Source organism: Venturia canescens, chromosome 9 (genome assembly GCF_019457755.1).
Source record: "Venturia canescens isolate UGA chromosome 9, ASM1945775v1, whole genome shotgun sequence".
Lineage (NCBI taxonomy): Eukaryota > Metazoa > Arthropoda > Insecta > Hymenoptera > Ichneumonidae > Venturia > Venturia canescens.
Genome location: NC_057429.1, coordinates 10,286,287 through 10,305,620, shown reverse-complemented (window position 1 = coordinate 10,305,620; position 19,334 = coordinate 10,286,287). Strand labels below are relative to the sequence as shown.

Here is a 19,334-nt window from a genome sequence, read left to right as displayed (position 1 = left end):
CACTTTATCGACGGCCGAACTACTTAAAAAAATTAATAAAAGTACGGAAAATTCTGAATCTAATCTTCGAATAAACTTCCGAGTAAAAATCCGGAGAGCCGAAGAGAGTTGGCCGCTTTCGACGGGGAGAGTGGAGTGGTAAAAAAGTGCATTGGATCGCCCACATTTTTTATGTTAACGTATATAAATCGATGGTAAAGTTCGAAATAAGAGAAAAAAAGGGCGTCGATCCGTGAAGTTGGCTTCCCGTAATCCTATTCTTTTTCACTTAGTTTGTGGGGCAGGGGGCAAGCGAGTGATCCCTCGGGACGTGTGCATCTACAGAGTCCGTCGAAACACGTGACCAGATGGGCTCGAGAGTCTCCTCGAGAGCATATGCGATGAACGAATGAGAAAAGCCTCGACACCAAGAGGGTCTCATTGAGCGCTCGTTCAAATTACTTGCCGACGCGTAATTCGGGGCGGTGGAAAAGTGCGGAGAAACAGACGTAAATATTGACGATACGAGACAATTTTTTTCAAAGTCTTTTTATTATTTCTAATCGACTGATAATTACAATCGTATTTTTTTATCTATTCACAATTTTTGTTATCATACGTACCGTTCTATTTTCTTAAATAGTATTCAAATATTTGACAAAATAATTACAATTAATCGCAACGACGTGCTGTCGAGAGGTAGTAATGAACAGTTTAGTGACTTTTAAGCAGCTTCATTAGGCCCTCGTTCCATTTTTCTTCGTTATTATTATTTGCTCCTCGAGCTTTGTTATTGTTCCCTCACGCCTCGAGTACGTGACTCAAATAAGCGATGTAACATATCGCTAAGCGCAGTATCTCGATCTTTGACAGCTTCTTGTCCGGTGGCAAGGTTGGCAACAGTTTACGGAGCTCCGCGAACGCGAGATTGAAAGCTTCCACTCGTACTCGTTCACTGTGTCAACAAATTTTTATTCTCTCTTTATTTTTCAATGTTTTTTATAATATTAACGAAACGAAAACAAAGTTCATTGGAGAGAGGAAAGGTGACGTTGAATTTGCGCGTGAGCATCGAGTTTTTCGAGGAACCGCACGCGACGAACGGTCGCGTGACTTTCGCGTGACCTTTCGACTCAGTTTCTTTCTAATTCATGCTGTTTTTCAACGCTTTTGTCCCGGGGCTGATTCCACGAATCTTTTGTTTCTTGACGTTTTACGGGGAACTTCAAAACCAGTAATTTTTAGCTTTATCGTGCACGAAAAATCATCCCGGAACCCAAATCGCGTTTCGATCTTCAACTATTCTGTCAAACTCACCGCGTTGCGTGAGCCGTTCGATACTTTTGAGTCGCTCTTCTCCGCCGACGTCTTTCCTCCCGCGACAAGGATCCTGAGCTCGGGCCGTTCGCCATATTGTGATTCCCGCTTACCATCGAGTTCTCGCGATCCCTGAAAAGAAAATTCATTTCAATAAAAATTCACGAAAAATTTCAGTTCGCGAAGTTCATTTGCAATCGAACTTTTGTAGTATAATTGATGAAACGAAGTGAACGACTATTCTTTTTGAAAGAAACTCCCAATTGCATTTTCCTCGATTTAAGGAGGGTGGATCGCGACGATACAACGTTGCCATGCTAAACCATGTTAAAAATATGAAGAATTTCATAAAATTTGGCAAATCTATTCTTTAAAAATATGTAAGACGATATAAATTTTTTTAGATTTTTCTACCACATAGCTCTCGAGTAATTGAACACTAAAATTCACCTGCATAAGCATAGAGTTTACATAAATACAGTTATACATCTCGTGCATAAGAAGATCGATTTAACGCTCATAATTATTCGATAACCACGTGGTAAAAAAATTTGAAAAAAATTGCATTTGTACACAAGACGTCAGAGTATGTTATCACCAAATTTTATAAAATTCTCATTATTTCGATTTCGTGATGCATTCTCTTAAAAAAAAAGTATTTTTTCGCCTAAAAGCACTTGCGACAAATTCTACTTCTCGACGACGCTGAAGTTTCCAACGTTGGAGTCCAACGAAATGAACGAAAAAAACGTTTGTAATTCACCAATTTTTTATTTCACGAATCGTTGGTGCAGCTTGAAAAACTACGAATCGGAAATTTGGCAGGGAACAAAATAGGAGAGTTACTGGAATTATTGGAGAGTTTTTTTCGATTATTTCGTTGGACTCCAACGTTGGAAACTTCAGCGTCATACTTCTCGAACGAAACCCCCAATGGGATTTCAGTCGAGTTCGAAACATTCGAAACGAATTATTTGAGCTGGAGATCATTACAAACCTGCGTCTGGGTTGGAGGTTCAGATTGCAACAAGCGGATATCGAAAGCAGAGCTTCTCTGTCCATCATCTAACTGCTGGAAAGGAGAAATAAAAATGGTACAGAAATGATCGATAAAGCGACGAGGTTTGTTTTCCGTAAGAGGAGAAAAACAGAAGGGTTTGCTTCTGGCTAATCTCATAATTGATGCAGTCAATATTTGGTCGAGCGGTAAGGCGGGACGTGCTTGTTCGATCGGAGAGATATTTCGAGTCGCGTATTACGGAGAAAAGGGCACGCCGAGCGAAGGGGCAGAATTCCGAGAAATGTATCTCCAGGGAGTTTCGCGTTCGATTCGTTCGAACGAGAATTCGCGAGTGGAAAGTTGTCGAACGAGATGAAAATCTGGGGAGCATGGAAAAGCGAGCGTAAAATCAACGTCGAATCGCTTCGACGCCCAACGGGACACTCGATCAATTATTAAATCGAAGAAAAAACCTCGCGGTCCCGTTCTTATCAAGCATTGAAGCGATGCGGTGGAAAAGACATAAAATCACGCCCCATCTCGGCCTTCGAAACTCGAGTTTTGCTTCCCGACCAAATCTTTATGCTAAACCGGCCGTTTGTATGGATGCGAAAACATTCTTGAGCCCTATTTCTCTCAATAATTCACTCGTTGCACATTCGGAATTTCGAAGCCGCAAAAAACTGCGGCGAGTTCATTTTTATGGGCGGTTTCATTATTTAGACCGAAAATATTTCGTCGGAGCACGAAAAAAGACGAAAGTCGTTTTTTTCTTCAAGCTCGATGGGATTTCGAGGGGCTTTTTGACAGTTGGAATTCACGGGCGTCGATACGCGGCGGAACTTTCTCCGTTCCGTTACGATTTCATTTTTGTATCATTTTTTCCGCGGATTTATGCAAAAGAGGAAGCTCACAGAATTTTTTAAATTCGAATAGTTTTTTGAAACTTCGTTAATGTTAACTGCACAAACAAAATTCGGTTTCGCTCGAGCGAAACTTCGAAAAGATTTTCCAAGCGCACCTGTTCAAACGGTAATAAAATAAATGCATAAAAGCGTGAGTGAATTAGTGAAGAAAATGAAAAAAAATCTTACCTCTGACAACAAAAGCGACGAGCCAGTTCCAAGGTCAAATTCACCGAAAAAAAGAAGCCTCGCAGAGTCGACGGGTCATCGTCAAAATATTTTGAAAACACAGATCCGCATGATTATTGTTGTAGATTTAAACAAAAACAATAAAATAAAACCCAATCGTTTTCACTGAATTTTCACGGCTTCGAAACACGGTTAATGTTCTATCGTATTAACGGAACTTCCGAACAACTTTTTATTCCATTCCGCTAAACTGTATCGTCCGGTAGCGACTTACCGTGCTCGAGATTGTGTCTGATAAGAATTCAATGTCCGCCCGGTGGTTCTGCCCAGAAGCCGAATTCGCATCGACTCGAGCTGTTTCCACCCCTTCGAGTAAACCACGCCTTCGCTCTCGCAGCTCCCCTTCGACTATCCAATGAAAATTTTCATCTCGGGGGGGGATGGAGACACGCCCCGTCGAGAAGGCGCCATTAGTCCTCGATTATTCGTCAGTTTCGGAGAAAACGTCGCTAACGACATTTTCATATTCTCTCTATTTATTTACTTACTATTTATTTTTGACATTCTCGAGTGAGTAGAATTCGTTCGAAGTGTTTGTGCGCCGCGAGTAGGTCAAAAAAAGAATTGAAAGTTTCACCGAGTTCCTTCCTCAGTCATGAGATTCCTAATTTACAGGAAATCCCAACCGAAATGCCGCAACCATCGAAATTTCTGATCGGAATCGTCCTCGATTATGAAATCATCCGCTCTGGCGAGACAACACAAAAAAAAGAAGAATCCACGATGTCACTGTCCGGCCGGTGTTCCTCGAATCATTGACACTTCATTTTCGTCAGGTCGGATAAATTTCCATTCGTGACTACGAAGATCGTTGCAGTCGAGTGTTCCAATTACTTTTTTTTCGAAACGGTGATCTTTTACAAGAACGAAGAAGAAACTGAATTTCGTGTTTATGGAAGGTCGAAAAAGCTCGCGCAGCAGGATTTCCGTCTAATCTTTCAAGTTTAATTGAAAAAAGAAAAAAACTATTTACTGAGTCAAAAGACCCGAAAGTTTCGACGAAATAAAATGCAAAAATTCGTCATTTTAGTTGTTGCACAAAGAAAATTTATGCGGACGAATAACTTAGAGAAATTCGTTTTTTCCACGGAGCATCGAGGCGAAGCGTAAATAAGCAAAAAGCTTTGGATATTTTCAAAAAAAAACGTCGATTTTATTTCTTCATAAAATGTATTGTCGATTTTATTTACAAAAAATTGTACAAGAAAATTCGAAGAAAATGGTTCCGCATAGAAGCGAAGAACAGAGGCGTAAACGAGGAAAAAGCTCCGGACGTAGATTGGCGAAAAAATTTCCTTCGCGTTTATCGAGGCGTCGCAGATGCGTCTTTGGGAGAGGGCCACACCTGATCCTCACCAGGAAATCCATACTATCGCTCGCCTTGACGAACTTATCCTCGTATTCCACTTTCCCCCATTTTTCCACAATAAAATGAAGCCAGACACTGACTCAATGATACGAACGAAAACTCGATTTTAATACTACCCATGATTCTGTTCAATTTTTTCGAAATGCGCTCAAATCGAGCACCGTGGTGTACGAATAGCGATAAAACGTGATTTTATATCGAATCGAACAAAACTATCATTTTATACGTTTTCAAAATCACCAGTATTTTTTCTCTCCCTTTCACGAAAACTGACAACTACTATTTTACTTCGAGCCATTCGCTGAGCTTTTCAGGTGGACGGATTCACGACAAAGGATTCTTTCGGAATAAACCGATTCGTAAAAACGTAAGTCATAAATAGGAACAATCTTGAACGTTGCTGTGAGCTGGCATATTTCTGTAACGATATTTTCAAAGATGGCAGTGAAAAAAAACGAAGTTTATTCAATCCGCCATAAGCGAGTGCACAAGTTTTCTTTCATTTATTCTATTTCGATTTTCTCCCTTTTCCAACATTTTTCATTTGACAATGTTTCAAAAATATCTGCAAAGTAAAATATAACCGTGGTTTGACGTTCGAAACTCATTTCTGTAATTCATCGGTGACAAATTGTAGGGTACGAAGCGCCCTCTACGTTCCGACCCAACGCTCGTTTGTTTCAATAACTTTTCAGCATAACTTATCCATCAAAAATTGTGTTCTTGTGGGAGCAAAACGTGTCGGCACGTGGCGAGAGAGAATGAACGATTGCCGTGCATCTGTGGGACAAAGACGATGATTATACATCCTTGAAATGTTGGTGCAAGCACACAAGACTGAGGAGAGATGATGGAGGAAAGGATGAATGTGTTTGTGGTCGGAAGTGTCATGGGATAGTTCACACCTCGTTGCTTCGAAAGACAGCCCCTCGCGTTGACAGTGCGCAATTTCACTCATTCACTCAAGATAACCCCGAGGGCCCCGAGGGTAACACGCGTTATTGTCACCAGCCCATTTCAACCCCTTGCCTGCGATTGTACTCGAGGGATTTTGAATCTTGAATTTAGTTTCCCGTGCGAACAACGTGTGATGATCACTTTGATGATTAAAAAAATATCGAAAATAAACGCACGGTACGATGATTAAAAAAATATCGAAAATAAACGCACAGTACTAGACAACGAGAGTGAGAGAAAAATCTTCGGTGTAAACTTATCTACGATAACTGTAAAATGACAGTTTAGATTAGTCGAACTCTCGAATGAGTGTCCTCATTTTTTTTCGCTTCCGCTACTTACCACCAGACGGCAGCATGGAATACGGCATCGATAAAATCGCGTCGTACTTGGTTCATAATAGTTTAAGAATTTTGAGATCCATCTGTCGTTTCTGTCGGTCGCTGTTTTATCGACTGTTGAATTTATAGTTTTCTATCCACCGAGTGAGAGAGCTTGTCGAAGCCTCCTAATCGAGCCGTTCTATTCCCGGCAGTGTTTGCTCCAACAGCCGTGCTATGTTGGAATCGGAATTCAAATCAAAGTCCGTTCGATTCAGAGGAAGTTGAATATAAAATTGAACAAACTAACATTTTCGAGTGAATGAAAGGAGTTTTCAATTTTTCAACAACACATGCCTGCGATGATAATTGGTCATAAAATTGTCAGCCGATACAGGAAGCTTCGTCGAGCTTGAAAATCGTGTGAAAGCCTTAATTGAGACAAATTGAAGTAAAATTGGCATGGGTACAATTGCACTGTTGCTGAATCGTCCGGAACGTAATTTATGAACTCTGAGCACTTTAATGGTGCTGTAAAACCTTTTAATTCTTTTACTTTCTTCCCAGTCCTTACCAGCATTTGAAATGAAGGAAAAAACTTTTAATTTTACATCACTTATTTTCAAAATAACGAACATTGTAGTGACAAAAGAGGGAATTAAACACATAAATCAGCCATTTTTAAAGAGTTGGAAGAATCTCGTATGAATTTCACAAAAATAACATGTTCTCGTTGTAAAAATTCACCTAATTTACAAGTTTCTATATTTTACTTAAAAAATGGACGATATAAAACAAAATATTCACTGTCATATTACATCGAAGAGCCTTCTCCAGTAGAGTGTAGAACACCGCATAAGTTTCTCCCTCCAAAATAAAGAGCTTCGTCGATATCCGAAAAGAAGAATGCAAACATAACCTATAACTTTGACATTATTATTACACCCTTCCCAAATCACGTGATTTGATGTGCAATAAATAAGTTAATGAGAAATATATTCGGTAGATATATAGAAATACTTGACAATTTCACTGCATTGAAATAGGTGCACAAGTGTACTTGCAGTAAATTTGATTGCAGATATTTGCATTAATGGCTCTAGACTTTAATGTACGAATGTATATATTAATAGTACATCTAAGAGAACGCACCGCGCCTGACAACAGCGTTCCCCTCGCGTTCTAAAATAGCTGCATAGCTCTGTGTGTCCGTAGCAAAAATATTTGTCGTTTAGCCCTCCGACTCGTTCCCTCGGAGATCTCGCACAGGAGATGCGCCTTTTTTGTGAGGAAAAAAAGGAACGACAGAGACGAAGAGAAACGAGAAGAAACAAAAGTGTGTGCTACGAATTGACGCGCGAGGCACAACCGAAGGAGGAAAGTGAGGAAACGAGTACCACGAAAGAGAGGGAAGTGCGTTTAATTATTTTTGGCAAGACGTCGTGGCAGACTCAAGGGATCTCTTCTGTTTTACTTATGCACCAGCCCAGCAAAACCCATTCGCCGTAAAGCTCTCGCGAGTGCGTGACGGACAAAACGAACACAATTTCGACGCGACGCTTTTTCACGGCCAGGAAGAAGCTCCCTCTCGCCGCTCTCGCCCAACAACGCTCTACGACCTCGTCGCTTTCTGCCCCTCAAATTCGTATTTATACTACTCATCGTTACCAACGCACTTCATTTCATTTTCTAACGAACACTCGCCTACCGGACTTTGACCCGCTCCTCATTAAACTCGTGCACGATTTTTTCCAGATTATAGGTTAGGTTCCATTGAATAATCGTCAAAACGACGTTTTTTACGACGTCAATTATTACGCAGTTTTCACGTTCCGAAATGTTTTTCGTTCGTTCCACAAGAAAAAATATCACACACCTCGATTTTATATGCAACCTCAAAAAAATGCCAACTGTCATAAATCAAAATTTTCATGATTTTCCAACTTCGTATTCATAATTTGCAGTCCCAGGCTCCGAGCATCCGCACTGTACACGGTGCTAGACAGAAAAACTTCCTCGAGACCTTGGACTCGAATCGTCAAAAAAAATGATTGCAACCGCGAGTCATTTATTACATTGGGAAATTGCAGAAGAAGGGGAAGCGTAGAGCACGATATTTAGAGGATTCTGAGAACACGGTAATTGCTGTAGATACAAACTTCGTGTTGTACCGTGACACGGGAGACTCCAGGACGAATCGACATCTGGGAATCATTAATCGAAGCTTTTTTTCGTTCATTTTGTAATGGAATTATTTCAAGATGCATTCTCAATTTTTTTCTTGCCTTTCAAACTTTAGATTTGGGAGCTCTTTTTTTCTTTTGTTTCGAGCGAACGAAAAATCTGAAATTCGGAATGTTGAAAATGAGAATAAAACAACGAGAGGAATTATTTTCAGATAATGATTAGAAAGTCATAGATGTCGTTGCGGTCGTAACACTCATTACTGCGGTCGTCAGAATTGGGTTTGTATAAGCCGAGATAAGTAGAAACTCGGTAAAAAGTGATAAAGTGAATTTCTTAATGACAAAAGTTGATTTGACTTTTTTAAAGAATTTTTTGGGCTTCAGAAAGGAAAATTACTTAATGGAAAAATGAATATACAAAATTAGAAGATCACGGTTGGTTTCAAAAGAAAAAAATACACAAAGTTCCGCTGTTGCGAGGGTCGCGTCCTTTCGACTTTGAACGTCTCATACATTCGACACGCTGACAAAGTTAGAAGCTGAAGAAATCGAGAAACAAGGAATTCTGTAGATCTCAAAATAGGGAGAATTCGTGGTATATTTTCGTCCTGAGGGCTGAGGACAAACGTGACATTTAAGTGTGATTTTCGAGCCTTTTTCAAGCTCAGCCCTTTTTAACGACTATATTGACTTTCAAACGACTATCCGCAAACTTCATTCCGAGGCATTCCTTATATTCGTAGAACGAAAATTTTTCTAACCTTAAAAAAAAACGAAACTCCTGTGACTATAATTTGCTGCAAGAAACGTCATTTGTTTCTGCCCCATCTGCTTTGCACTCGCAAAGTATTACAGCTCAGCTTTTATATTAGCCAAACGAATATACAGTGTTACGACTAACAGCTGTTTATTCCGAGTCTCTCGTTAATCCCTACTAGACAAATTCCGCATGCGATTTTACGTATGCACGACTCGACGCAAGAGGGAGTCTTTCGGCGTTGTCAGAACGATGAAAAGAATCCATTTAATCTGATTTTTCTTTGACACTGCGTCATTGTATTTGTCACTGTCGAATTTGGTGACTCGATAAAAATATGCAAATCCATCGAAAGGCTATGAATCGTCTGTTTCTTTTGTATAGGTTAGTAAAGCGAGTGTAAATAGCAGGATGATAAACTTTTGGAGGTTAGAAAACACATTTTTTTGCACTCATCCCTGACTTTTTCGATATATTTTATTCTCCTCGAGTGTTGGCGACAAATTTTTGAGTCCCAGCCAGTAAACACGCTGCTGGCTTTGTCTCATACACACAAATAATCATACATCTTTATTTATTTTATCTCGAAGTATAGAAACTGGGATTTGAGAGTGTTTTGCTCGGAGAACAGTATTAAAACGTTTGGATATAGCAAGAGCCCGGGTCTAACGAACCTTGAACGCCGAGGATTCTGTTTTTCATTTTCATACTGTCTCGTGAGTCTATTTAAGTGTAACGTTAAATATCCACGATATAAAAAAAAAACGTGCCAATATCAGATATTCAGCTGATTTGACACGAGGCCTAGGTAGCTCGAGTGAAACTACCAAATAAATTATGAAATGAATTGCAGAGAAAATAACTTCGTTACAATGGAAATTCTTTTTTTTTTTTTTATTTATTTTTACACAATCTACCGCTTTTTCTCTTGTAAAGATGAAAAAATGATTAAGGGAATTTTAGGTAGCAATTGGAACGATGCTGAAGTTTCCAACGTTGGAGAACAACGAAATGATCTAAAAAACTGCTCAATAATTCCAGTAATTCTCCAATTTATTTCCAGTCGAATTTGTATTTTGTATTTTTTTAATCTACACAATTATCATTCGTGAAAAAAAAAACTGATGGATAAATCATTTTATTTTCATTCATTTCGTTGGACTCCAACGTTGGAAACTTCAGCGTCGTGCAATTGGAATTGCTCAGCGGGCCAAAACTTTTTTATAAAATTGAAAAAAATATAAAATTTCGGCAATTGACCAATTCTATTTTTTTTTTTAAGGAGCGACTCCAATTTTTGTTATAATTATCGAAAAATATATGTTTTCGTCGGATTTTTTTCCTCTTTGGAGCTGCTTCTGAGATCGCAATTTTTCTTGGGGCTGAATTCCTGTTTTTTCTTCGTCTAGTAAATCTCCGTTTATTGTAAATCTCAAAATTAAATATTCTCTTTTTACCTTCCCTTTGCTCATAAATTCACGCTATTTTTTCAGAATGTGAGCGTTAAATATGCATAAGATACGATGTACGTAAAAATGTACGCAGCAGTGCTAAAAAATGTACAAATGCTGGTTGCTTGGGAGGCTGATTGTGCTCTAACGTCAAGTGGCTCTAACGACCTCACATACGCGGTCGGTAGACCGTCCGTCTTAATTAGCATGACGCGTCCGCCTTCCAGCTTCCCTCAAGCTTATACACAATTTCAACGATCCGAGACTCGCGTTTTTTGCTGGTAACACGAGAGCAGAAACTGAAGACTTCCAAGACACTTCCGAAAATCGAATTCGAATGGGAAAAATACAATTTCCGACTGATTTCAGCATTTACATTTATTTCGTTCCACAGCACAAAGAGTAACGATAAACGAAAACGAAAATACAATATCAGAAAAAATCGACGCACGATATTCTTGAAACGCGATTTTCACTATTTTATTGAAATCAAATACTGCGAAAAGTCTGAAACTGCCACGTTACTTTTCTCCGAGTACTTTCTCTCTCAAGCGATCCGTTAACTTCGATATTTTTTTTTTTCATAGATACCGAACAACGCCAACTAGCGTCAGACTCTCGAAGAACGTCGTGACAGTAGTCACGCGTGATGAAAGATGAGTCAACCTCGCAACTGAAAAAATGACGCTTCCAACGTTTCGCTTCATTTTTTTTTTATTCACATTATTTTTTCAAATTTAACAAAAAGATGACAATCGAGTCGACAGGTAATATGACAAACTCCCACGTAAAGAAGACCAAAATACATTTTCGCACCTCCCCATCTCACCTTCTGTGTATCAATGCGCGCTCCCCTCCCCCGCCCCTTTTCTTGCCTTTCCGAATGTGAGAAAAAAAGTCGAGAGGGGGCGTTACGTAAGAATCCCAGGGGCAGCGTGTATCGCTTGTGGTTATTTGAAAAGTCTCTGCGAGAGCTTTCCAAGAGCAAGGTTCTCTAAATATAGAAAAAAACACCCGGTGAATCGGTCTTTCATGCACTTCCGGTTTTTGTCAACGAACGTCCTTTATATTATTTTTTCTTTCATTATGTATCGCAAAAAACTCTTCGCTCATCTACCCAGACTATTTGGAGGCGCGCGCGCGCTTCGTAGTATTCTCGCAGGTAACGATCGTACTAAATGACAGAGAAGTTCCGCTTAGCAACTACCGTTACGCAAAAGAAAGAACGAAGATGTATTGTCGTACTCTTTTCAATGCTGCGAGTTTTTCACACATGAACACACGTGTTTGTAAGCATACACACATTTACGACCGAACGAATTATTGACAGGTTCCGTTGTTTCGTCGTGTATGCGCGTGTGAGTTTTCAGTTTTTCGATGCAAATTAAGGGCTGGGTCAGTTTTTATCAGGATTTTTTTTCCTCATCACATGAACAATGAAATATTATGAATCTTATTGATACAGAGTAGTGGAAGGAAAATACGGCAAAATCATTGGACAAAGTCAAATTAATGATCGAACTTTGAAGATTATTTTGAGGTTAACTCAGGGACGATTTCGAGAAATTGGCCTCCGCTCAGTGAACAAAGAAAGAACGATTAGCATTATTACTTTTTTATCAAATCTGGAATAATTTTGTGGATTTTCGGCTCCATTCTTTCCAAATGTATTTTTATTTTCGGTTTATTTCGTTGGGAAATAAGTGAAGTAGAAAAATTCTTCACAAAATCGATGAAAAAATGTCATTAAGAGGATGGATCAGTATATCGCAACCGTGAGTGCGAGAGAGATAGCTGCAAATTTCGAAATCGAAATTCTTTGACACAGTTTGACAGATTAAAAAAAGGTTCTGTCAGTCGATTTTTGCCATCGTTCTGCGTAGGCTGACAGAGCCTTTTTTTAATCGGTCAAACCGTGTCAGAGAATTTAAATTTCAAAAATTCCAAGTGAGGTTAGTCGACTGATCCATACTCTTAATATTGAATAATGAAGGTTTTTATGGTTTCTATTGCCATAACGCATAAAAATTCGTGGAAAGTGAGTCTCGTCGGTAAAACTTAATCTCCAAAATCTACCGCTCGCGAATAAAACGTCGCGAATGTACGAATGAAATATAAATGAAGGTGAGAAGTGCGAGGAAGGTTGAAATTCACGTAATCTTCAACAGAGCTCCCGGTGACTGCTTGTGTGATCGTCAAAATTCGTCGCTTTATCATGAAGGTTTTGTTCAATTTTCACTCTCTAAAACGCGAATTCGATGAGAGATCTGTGACTCTGACGCGTTGTGTTTACATGACGATAATATTATTACACGACACACGCTCTCTCTCTCTCTCTCGCTCTCGTTCGTCCTCTTTCCTACAGTCGATGAAAGTCACGTACACGAATTTCTGTTCCTGGTAAACGTTCTTGGTAGTTCGCGACGAAAAAATATTGTGGATTTTTATTTCGCTCTTTAATCTCGTCGTAATCGATTACAAAACTTTTGGATCAAACGCAAAGTATTTGGTCGCGAATATTCTCATGCCAGGGTTAAATAATTTTGGCTGCGAATCCGAGCGTGAAAATTTCGTATATTTTGCCGAAAAAAAAATTTGCACCTCGATTTTATTATATTTTTGAAACTCCGTACATAATTCATACAAATGATGTGTTGAAAAAAAAAATTTCGTCTCGAAATTTATCATTCCATTGACAGAGATTCCTACACTTACAAGAGCTGAAAATATGATCGAAAAATATTTTTCTTTTCGATATTTTCTCCCACATACCAAGTTTTCAGGCGTTTTTTGTTGAAAAAATTCTTTCGAACTTGAAAAACTTCGGAAACAAGTGACGACTGTCACGCGCATGAAAGAGTGCCATCGGATCTCGGGCCCGGAACAGCAGCGCCGCTTTCGTGTAATTTTGCAACTTCGACACTGAGGATAAATCGCTCGCCCGAATAATTGTTGAATTTCCGTTGCCTTCGACCAACCGCAGCCAACAAAACTCGAGGCGGCCGTCAAACCGTGTCCTTGTATTTATTGTCATGAAAAATTGACAAGTGTACGAGAAAAAAGTAAGTTAAATAGAAACCCAGACGCTTTCGATGCTCCGTGGTAGTCTCGTGCTCGATCGACCACAACGACCATTTTCAACAGAAAACTTGACGGCTCCACTTCATCTCATTGTCAGTGCTTACGACCCAGTTTCACATGCTCATTTCACGCTTGTTTTTATCAGGATTTCGGAGAATTTTTCTGACATACAAAAAAGTCGAGACTTTTTATAACCAGAAAAAGAAAAATCAAAAATCACATTTTTAGGTTAGAAACCGTGTTGAACCATTTTTGATACAACAAAAAGTACAGTTTTCATTTTAATTTTAATTTAAATTTTTGAGATTTCTACATTATGAACACAACGACCAATCCAGGTATCAATTAAAATGCTCATTTATGACTCGTGCGTCGAGAAAAAATCGTTTTGACGTCCGAAATAGACATTCACGATTCAGAAACGAAATAACTCGATACACGAAGAAATATATATTTACGAGCGTGTTCATACAGCCGTTCGATTTGTTCGTAGAACCGAGGAGAGTTCAATCAATCGGTCGTTAACCGAATTAATTGAATCTTCTTCAGGCTATTGTGTGTGTGTCTCTCTGTATAAATAAATCGTGTACGAAGCATACACGAAGTCCTTGTGATATTGAATTCCAATATCGTTCATATGCACGTCGACATTTGATCAGCTATGGACGAAGAGTAAACTGACCATTTGTTTCGGAAGGTCTTCCCCGGATTTTTAAATATTTTATATTGAAAAAATTTTTTTTAACGTCATCGAGCGGTAACTTTTTTTTCAACAAACGACGTGGAAATCGTGTTTTTTTTTTCAAAAATTCTTTTTAAAATAAATAAAAAAATTCAGTCGTTTCGGTTACAAAAAATGAAAAAATGTACTTTCCCAGAATTTTACAGAATCCTTCGATCGTTGATCCGTCGACGAATGTCACGAGATAGAAAATTGGCTCGAATCACGATCTTCCGCCTCGTTATTCCGCCATTGGTTTCTTCGACGAGTCCCTAAAATGATTTTTTTCCCCAAGGCTTTCTCGGATCCAGAATCTCGACGCTGACTTTCCAGAAATAATTTTTACCCTGGAGAGCTCTGAAGCGACGTTCGATCACTGAAAAATGTCCGTAGCTCGATCAGCTGGATTTCAAGTTACGTTGGAAAGGTGAATTTTTTATGAACGTTGCAATTTCAAGGGTTCGGAACGAGTGTTGGCTACGGATGGTAGGTGGAATTCAGTATTGATCTGCGGGAGGAATTTTGCACGGGGGCTGTCGAGTCGACCTTTAAATCTGCTCCTCTCGCTCCTCGGGCTCGCAGTGCGCTAGCGCCCTCCCGTGCAAATGTGCAAAAACTTGGGCTCTTGAGCAGCGAATTGACGGCGCAGGCATGACGCGGGGTGAGCTAGACCAGGACCGACTGTGCTGCCGTTGCAGACTACAGTGAAACCCGGAAGTGGGAGAGCGAGTCTGCGGATCGTTGGTTAAGGGCTGCGGGACGAAGGGGTGTCGAGAGAAAACCCCAACGCGACCTAGAACAACAAGACGCGAGCGCTCGTGACCGGCGCACCAGCTGATCTGGCAAAACATCGACGCAATTCCCTCGGGCGAAACCGACTTTCTTTGTCATTCCTAGTCTGGGCGTTACGTTATAATATTACGTGATAATTCCGCACCGGAACCTCCGACAATCTTTTTTTCAATCCAATCCGTCTACGGCGATTCGCGAACGAAAAGAAATGATAATTATTACGTATTTCCAGACTTACCAGCGTGTCGAATTAATTATATTCCGACGAACTTTCGAAATGCGAAGATTGAAAAATAAAACAAGATGAACCTTCACGACTGACTTTTTGGTCGAATTAGAGATTTTCAATAATTCACTGTCGCCGAGGAATTAAAACCTGATGACAATGAAATCTCAGTTTCGACAATACCGTTCGACGTCTTTAAAACTTTGGCTTTCAAAAACTTAGTTACTCATCGTTTATCTCCGCTGGTACAAAAAGTCGATAGCAATTCGTTGCTGCTTCGAAATTATGCTCAACTATAGATTTCAAGGTTAAGCATTGAAGTATAAACAGTCGGCACAAATTCATCGTACGAACAAAATAATTGGCTTTTACCAAGAAATCCTGATGTCGGAAATCCTTTCTGGAATTGTAAATTCTTTCGCGAAATAATTCTGTAGGAACGAAGAAGCGGTCTTCCTAACCAAGAAATTGAAATCTTTTGTAAACTTGGCGTGTCTTTTCCAAAAATATAAAACTTCAATGAGAATATGAAAAAATAGGATACAAAATTAGAATTGTCGTGTAGAAACGAACGTCGAGGGGGTTAGAGCAGCAACGTATTACACACGTATTTGTCTCGTCCTCGGTGGAAGATTGGTTATGCCTGCGTGTGTATATGATCAACGTATTCCCAGCGATGCCACGACGAAGAAGGGATGTTGGCGGCTGCGGAGCGGGGATAGACGGTAAAACAGTGAGTGAGAGAAGGAGCGAGATGTGGTAAATGAGAGAGAGCGAGAGCGAAAGCAGCGAGAGAGATATAGAAGAGAACAGCGCCACCCGGGAGTAGTAGGAAAGAGCCGAATGCCGAGTGGCACAGACGAGAACCGAATCCGCGGCACTTCGTTCCCGACTCACGTATCAGTTCGACGTGTGGCCCATCCACAGCGGTCTGCTCCTGCTCTCGTCTTCGTTCAGCTCTAACAACCCTTTCTTCGTCAGTGCTAATAAGGTCAGTTAAACAATAAAGCAAAAGTATCAAATAAAACCTGCAATTCCTAACCAATTCCAACTTTTTTTCGATGAAAATCCTCGCAACTTACCTCGCGCAATTTTCTTCGATTTTATCGTTTCGACAAGGGCGCGATGTTCGTTCAGAAAAGGCGGGACAGAGTGAATATTCGGCAACACGAAAGTTTGTAAATATTTCATTGTAAGAGACATTTCGATTTCGAGTGGCGGCTACGAATCGTTCCTGCGTAAACCGTTTTCGCGGCTCTGTGGAGGGAACGATCGATTTTTTTTTGGTTCCCTGGACTAGTCCATTTTGTATTTTCCCTTTCTCCCGTTGTCCGGCGTGCCTCGCTCGTCGTGGATTCGCGATCCTGCGTACCGAATCGTGACGAAAATATCGATCGTTCCTTCGTCGTTAATCCGAACGAGACAGATTTTTATGACAGAAATTCTTGAAGAAATTCCACCGAGATATTTGATCCTTGGAATCGTCGAGTTCAATTCTTGACAAATGATATCGACGGAAGACGCGCGAGAAAGAGGCGCAGGGGGGGGGGGGGGAGACAAAGAGACAAGAATCGGTTACGGTTAACGTTGTGTAACTCCACCAGGGTGGGTGGTTGGTCAACTCGAAACGAGGTCTCTGTCGAAGCTCGTGTTGCCTTTTCTCTCCTTCTCCCCCCTTCTACGTACTTCGCCGCATACCTTTGTCTCGCGAGTCGTGTATATATCGAGGCGAGAATCGTCGACTAACGGTAATACAAGTTTTTTCGTATCCTGAATTCTAAGAACCGTAACGTCCTGAAAAATTAATCGATTCTTTTGAAACCTGGAAAATTCGGGAGACCAAAACATTTTTCCTGTGAAAATCCTTTTCACTTGCTTTCGTTGAACGTTTTTTCTAACAATGTGATACAATCTGTGTCCATAGCTGTTGCTACTCGTAAATTAGAGGCTCGAAAAATGCTTTCCGCGCCAACCTTTATTCCAGGAATGAATTCCTCGATTTCTAACATTGTTTCAATGCCAGGAGAAACGTCATTTTTTTCAACGACAGCTTATTTTTGCACCTGGTGTTTTTCATCTTTTTTTTTCATCAGTTAATTAAAGTTTGGATGTGAAATCGACATTTTTACGAGAAAAAAAGACGAAAAATCTTGCCGACGAGGATTCGGTGAGCTCGGAAGCGAATCGCTTGTATTTCTGAATTCACGTTTTCTCGATTAATTTCTTTCGTCTCTGTTTTTTTTTTAGTGGTTTGGAAGGTTATTTGCTAGTTGAAAATTGTATTTTTTTCGTTCCCTGTATGCACAAGTGTCTCTGAAACGTTCATTGGCGTGCTATGCTCGCTCGAGCGTTGCTCGAAGGAGAGCCCTCGGCTTACCTCATCTCTTTTATCCTCTGGGTAAGAAAATAGAAACAAAATGAAAGGGAACGTTGAGGGAGAAAACTCGTTCCTGGGCGGGAGGATTCCGTACTGATTTGCAGCCTTTAAGGTAGTAGAAAAAAATGAGTGTCGAAATGATTGATTTGCCTCGTAACGACGAACAGGAACGAACGATTTAATGTGCTTCGATTTTTCTATGAGCCCCAATATTATGTCACGAAATATTTTTTCGTCTAGCGTGTTTATCGCGAAGCTTATCAATCGTTGCCTGCGACGATAAAATCCCAATCTCGATGCGTATCGATCCTGAACTCGAAGTGAACAAAACCCTTCGTTGCCATGGCTGTGAAAAAGCGTTTTTCTCTCATTAAGACGGGAAAAGAAGAAAAATGATGGCCACGCGATAAAAACTCTTCGATTTTTTTCATTTTTCTTTGCCAAGCTTCTTCCGCGATCCACTCGACCGAAGGACTCGAGGCTCGTCGTTTTTTTTCTTCATTTCGTCGAAAAAAAGTTGTTCATGTATAATCGGACGGTAAAAAGTCTCTCGATTTTTCGTTCTCAGTTTTCCCTTCGCAATATCCGACTCGCGGAAAAAACCCGCCGAAATTCCGACCCGTCGATTTTTTATTCTTTCATTCATTCCGTTACGAAACCGCGCACGGAGATTGATCAGTTCGTAAATCATTGGAACAACAAAAGCGGCGGCGATCGCGCCAAATTTCCGGCCCGCTATTCATCAGCCCAGCGACAAGGATGTGAGAAATTGTGAGCTCCGTCAGAAGTATTGATGGATTACGATACCGATGGAGACACTGGCTCGCCCCGAATCGAGTGTGGGTGCAGCACCGCGGTTACGTAACTCTCAGATTGCTGCGATACAGATCTGCGCGATTCCCTCGTCCGAGGAGCCTCTTGATTCCCAGTGCCAGCGAATTTTTTCTTCCTTCTAATCGTCGGTCCGGAAAGAATATTTTTTGTTGAAATAAACGAATAAAACATTTGTAATTCGCCATTTTTCATTTCACGAAGTATCGGTGCAGCTTGAAAAACTACGAATTGCTAATTCGACGAGGAACGAATTTGGAGAATTACTGGAATTATTGGAAGCTTTTTTTACATCGTTTCGTTGGACTTCAACGTTACAAACTTCAGCGTCGTCGGAATTTCGACGTTCTTGTTGAGCTCGACGATTCGATTAGATTCCGAGAAAGGACGTTTTGGGAACGAACCTTTGTACGCGAACACATTTATTTCGAGAGAAATGTAAACAGCAGTGGTGACAGATGTCAAGAAAATTTGAAAAAATAGTTTAGAAAATGGAGTTTAATGGATTTAGGCGATCGGATGAGGAGTAATCTCGGTTCCGGGGAAGTTGAAAACAATCGGGATCCAACGCGGTTTTCGAAGAGGACAAAAATTCTGTTCGGCAGTTATTAATGCCTGAAAAGCGTCGGCGAATCTGTAGTTGATGCACTCGCGGCTCTGACACTTTCCTAAATCATTGTCAAAATGATTAAAAGAAGCAGCGAAGCGGTGTTGAAAAAAGGCCAAGTGTGCCAACGAGTCGACGCGAGGCTGGACGGAACAGTGGCCGGAGATTCGTATGAGCAGCGAATGCATGAGCTCACATTATGCGTTCGG

General features: G+C 40.4%; 1 protein-coding gene across 2 annotated transcripts; it reads right to left on the bottom strand.

The window, feature by feature from the left end:
* Window positions 1-532: 532 nt before the first annotated feature.
* LOC122415699 (helix-loop-helix protein 1-like) lies at window positions 533-3,697 on the bottom strand. Of its 2 annotated transcripts, none has more exons than XM_043428063.1 (4): window positions 3,391-3,697; window positions 2,294-2,365; window positions 1,297-1,428; window positions 533-934 (listed from the first exon to the last, which is right to left on the bottom strand). In XM_043428063.1, the coding sequence occupies exons 2-4, from the start codon at window positions 2,359-2,361 to the stop codon at window positions 781-783; spliced, it is 354 nt and encodes a 117-aa protein (XP_043283998.1). In that variant the 5' UTR covers window positions 2,362-2,365; window positions 3,391-3,697; the 3' UTR covers window positions 533-780. The 2 variants fall into 2 exon arrangements, with proteins under 2 accessions (XP_043283998.1, XP_043283997.1); XM_043428062.1 differs by having other exon boundaries at window positions 2,294-2,368; window positions 3,391-3,696.
* Between the last annotated feature and the right edge of the window lie 15,637 nt (window positions 3,698-19,334).

Excerpts from the sequence above, each read along its gene's own strand:
- LOC122415699 (XM_043428063.1), bottom strand. The coding sequence starts at position 2,361 with ATGATGGACAGAGAAGCTCTGCTTTCGATATCCGCTTGTTGCAATCTG. Across the intron at positions 1,429-2,293 it reads AACCTCCAACCCAGACGCAG|GGATCGCGAGAACTCGATGG; the intron begins GTTTGTAATGAT and ends TTTTCTTTTCAG. Across the intron at positions 935-1,296 it reads CGAACGGCTCACGCAACGCG|TGAACGAGTACGAGTGGAAG; the intron begins GTGAGTTTGACA and ends TTGTTGACACAG.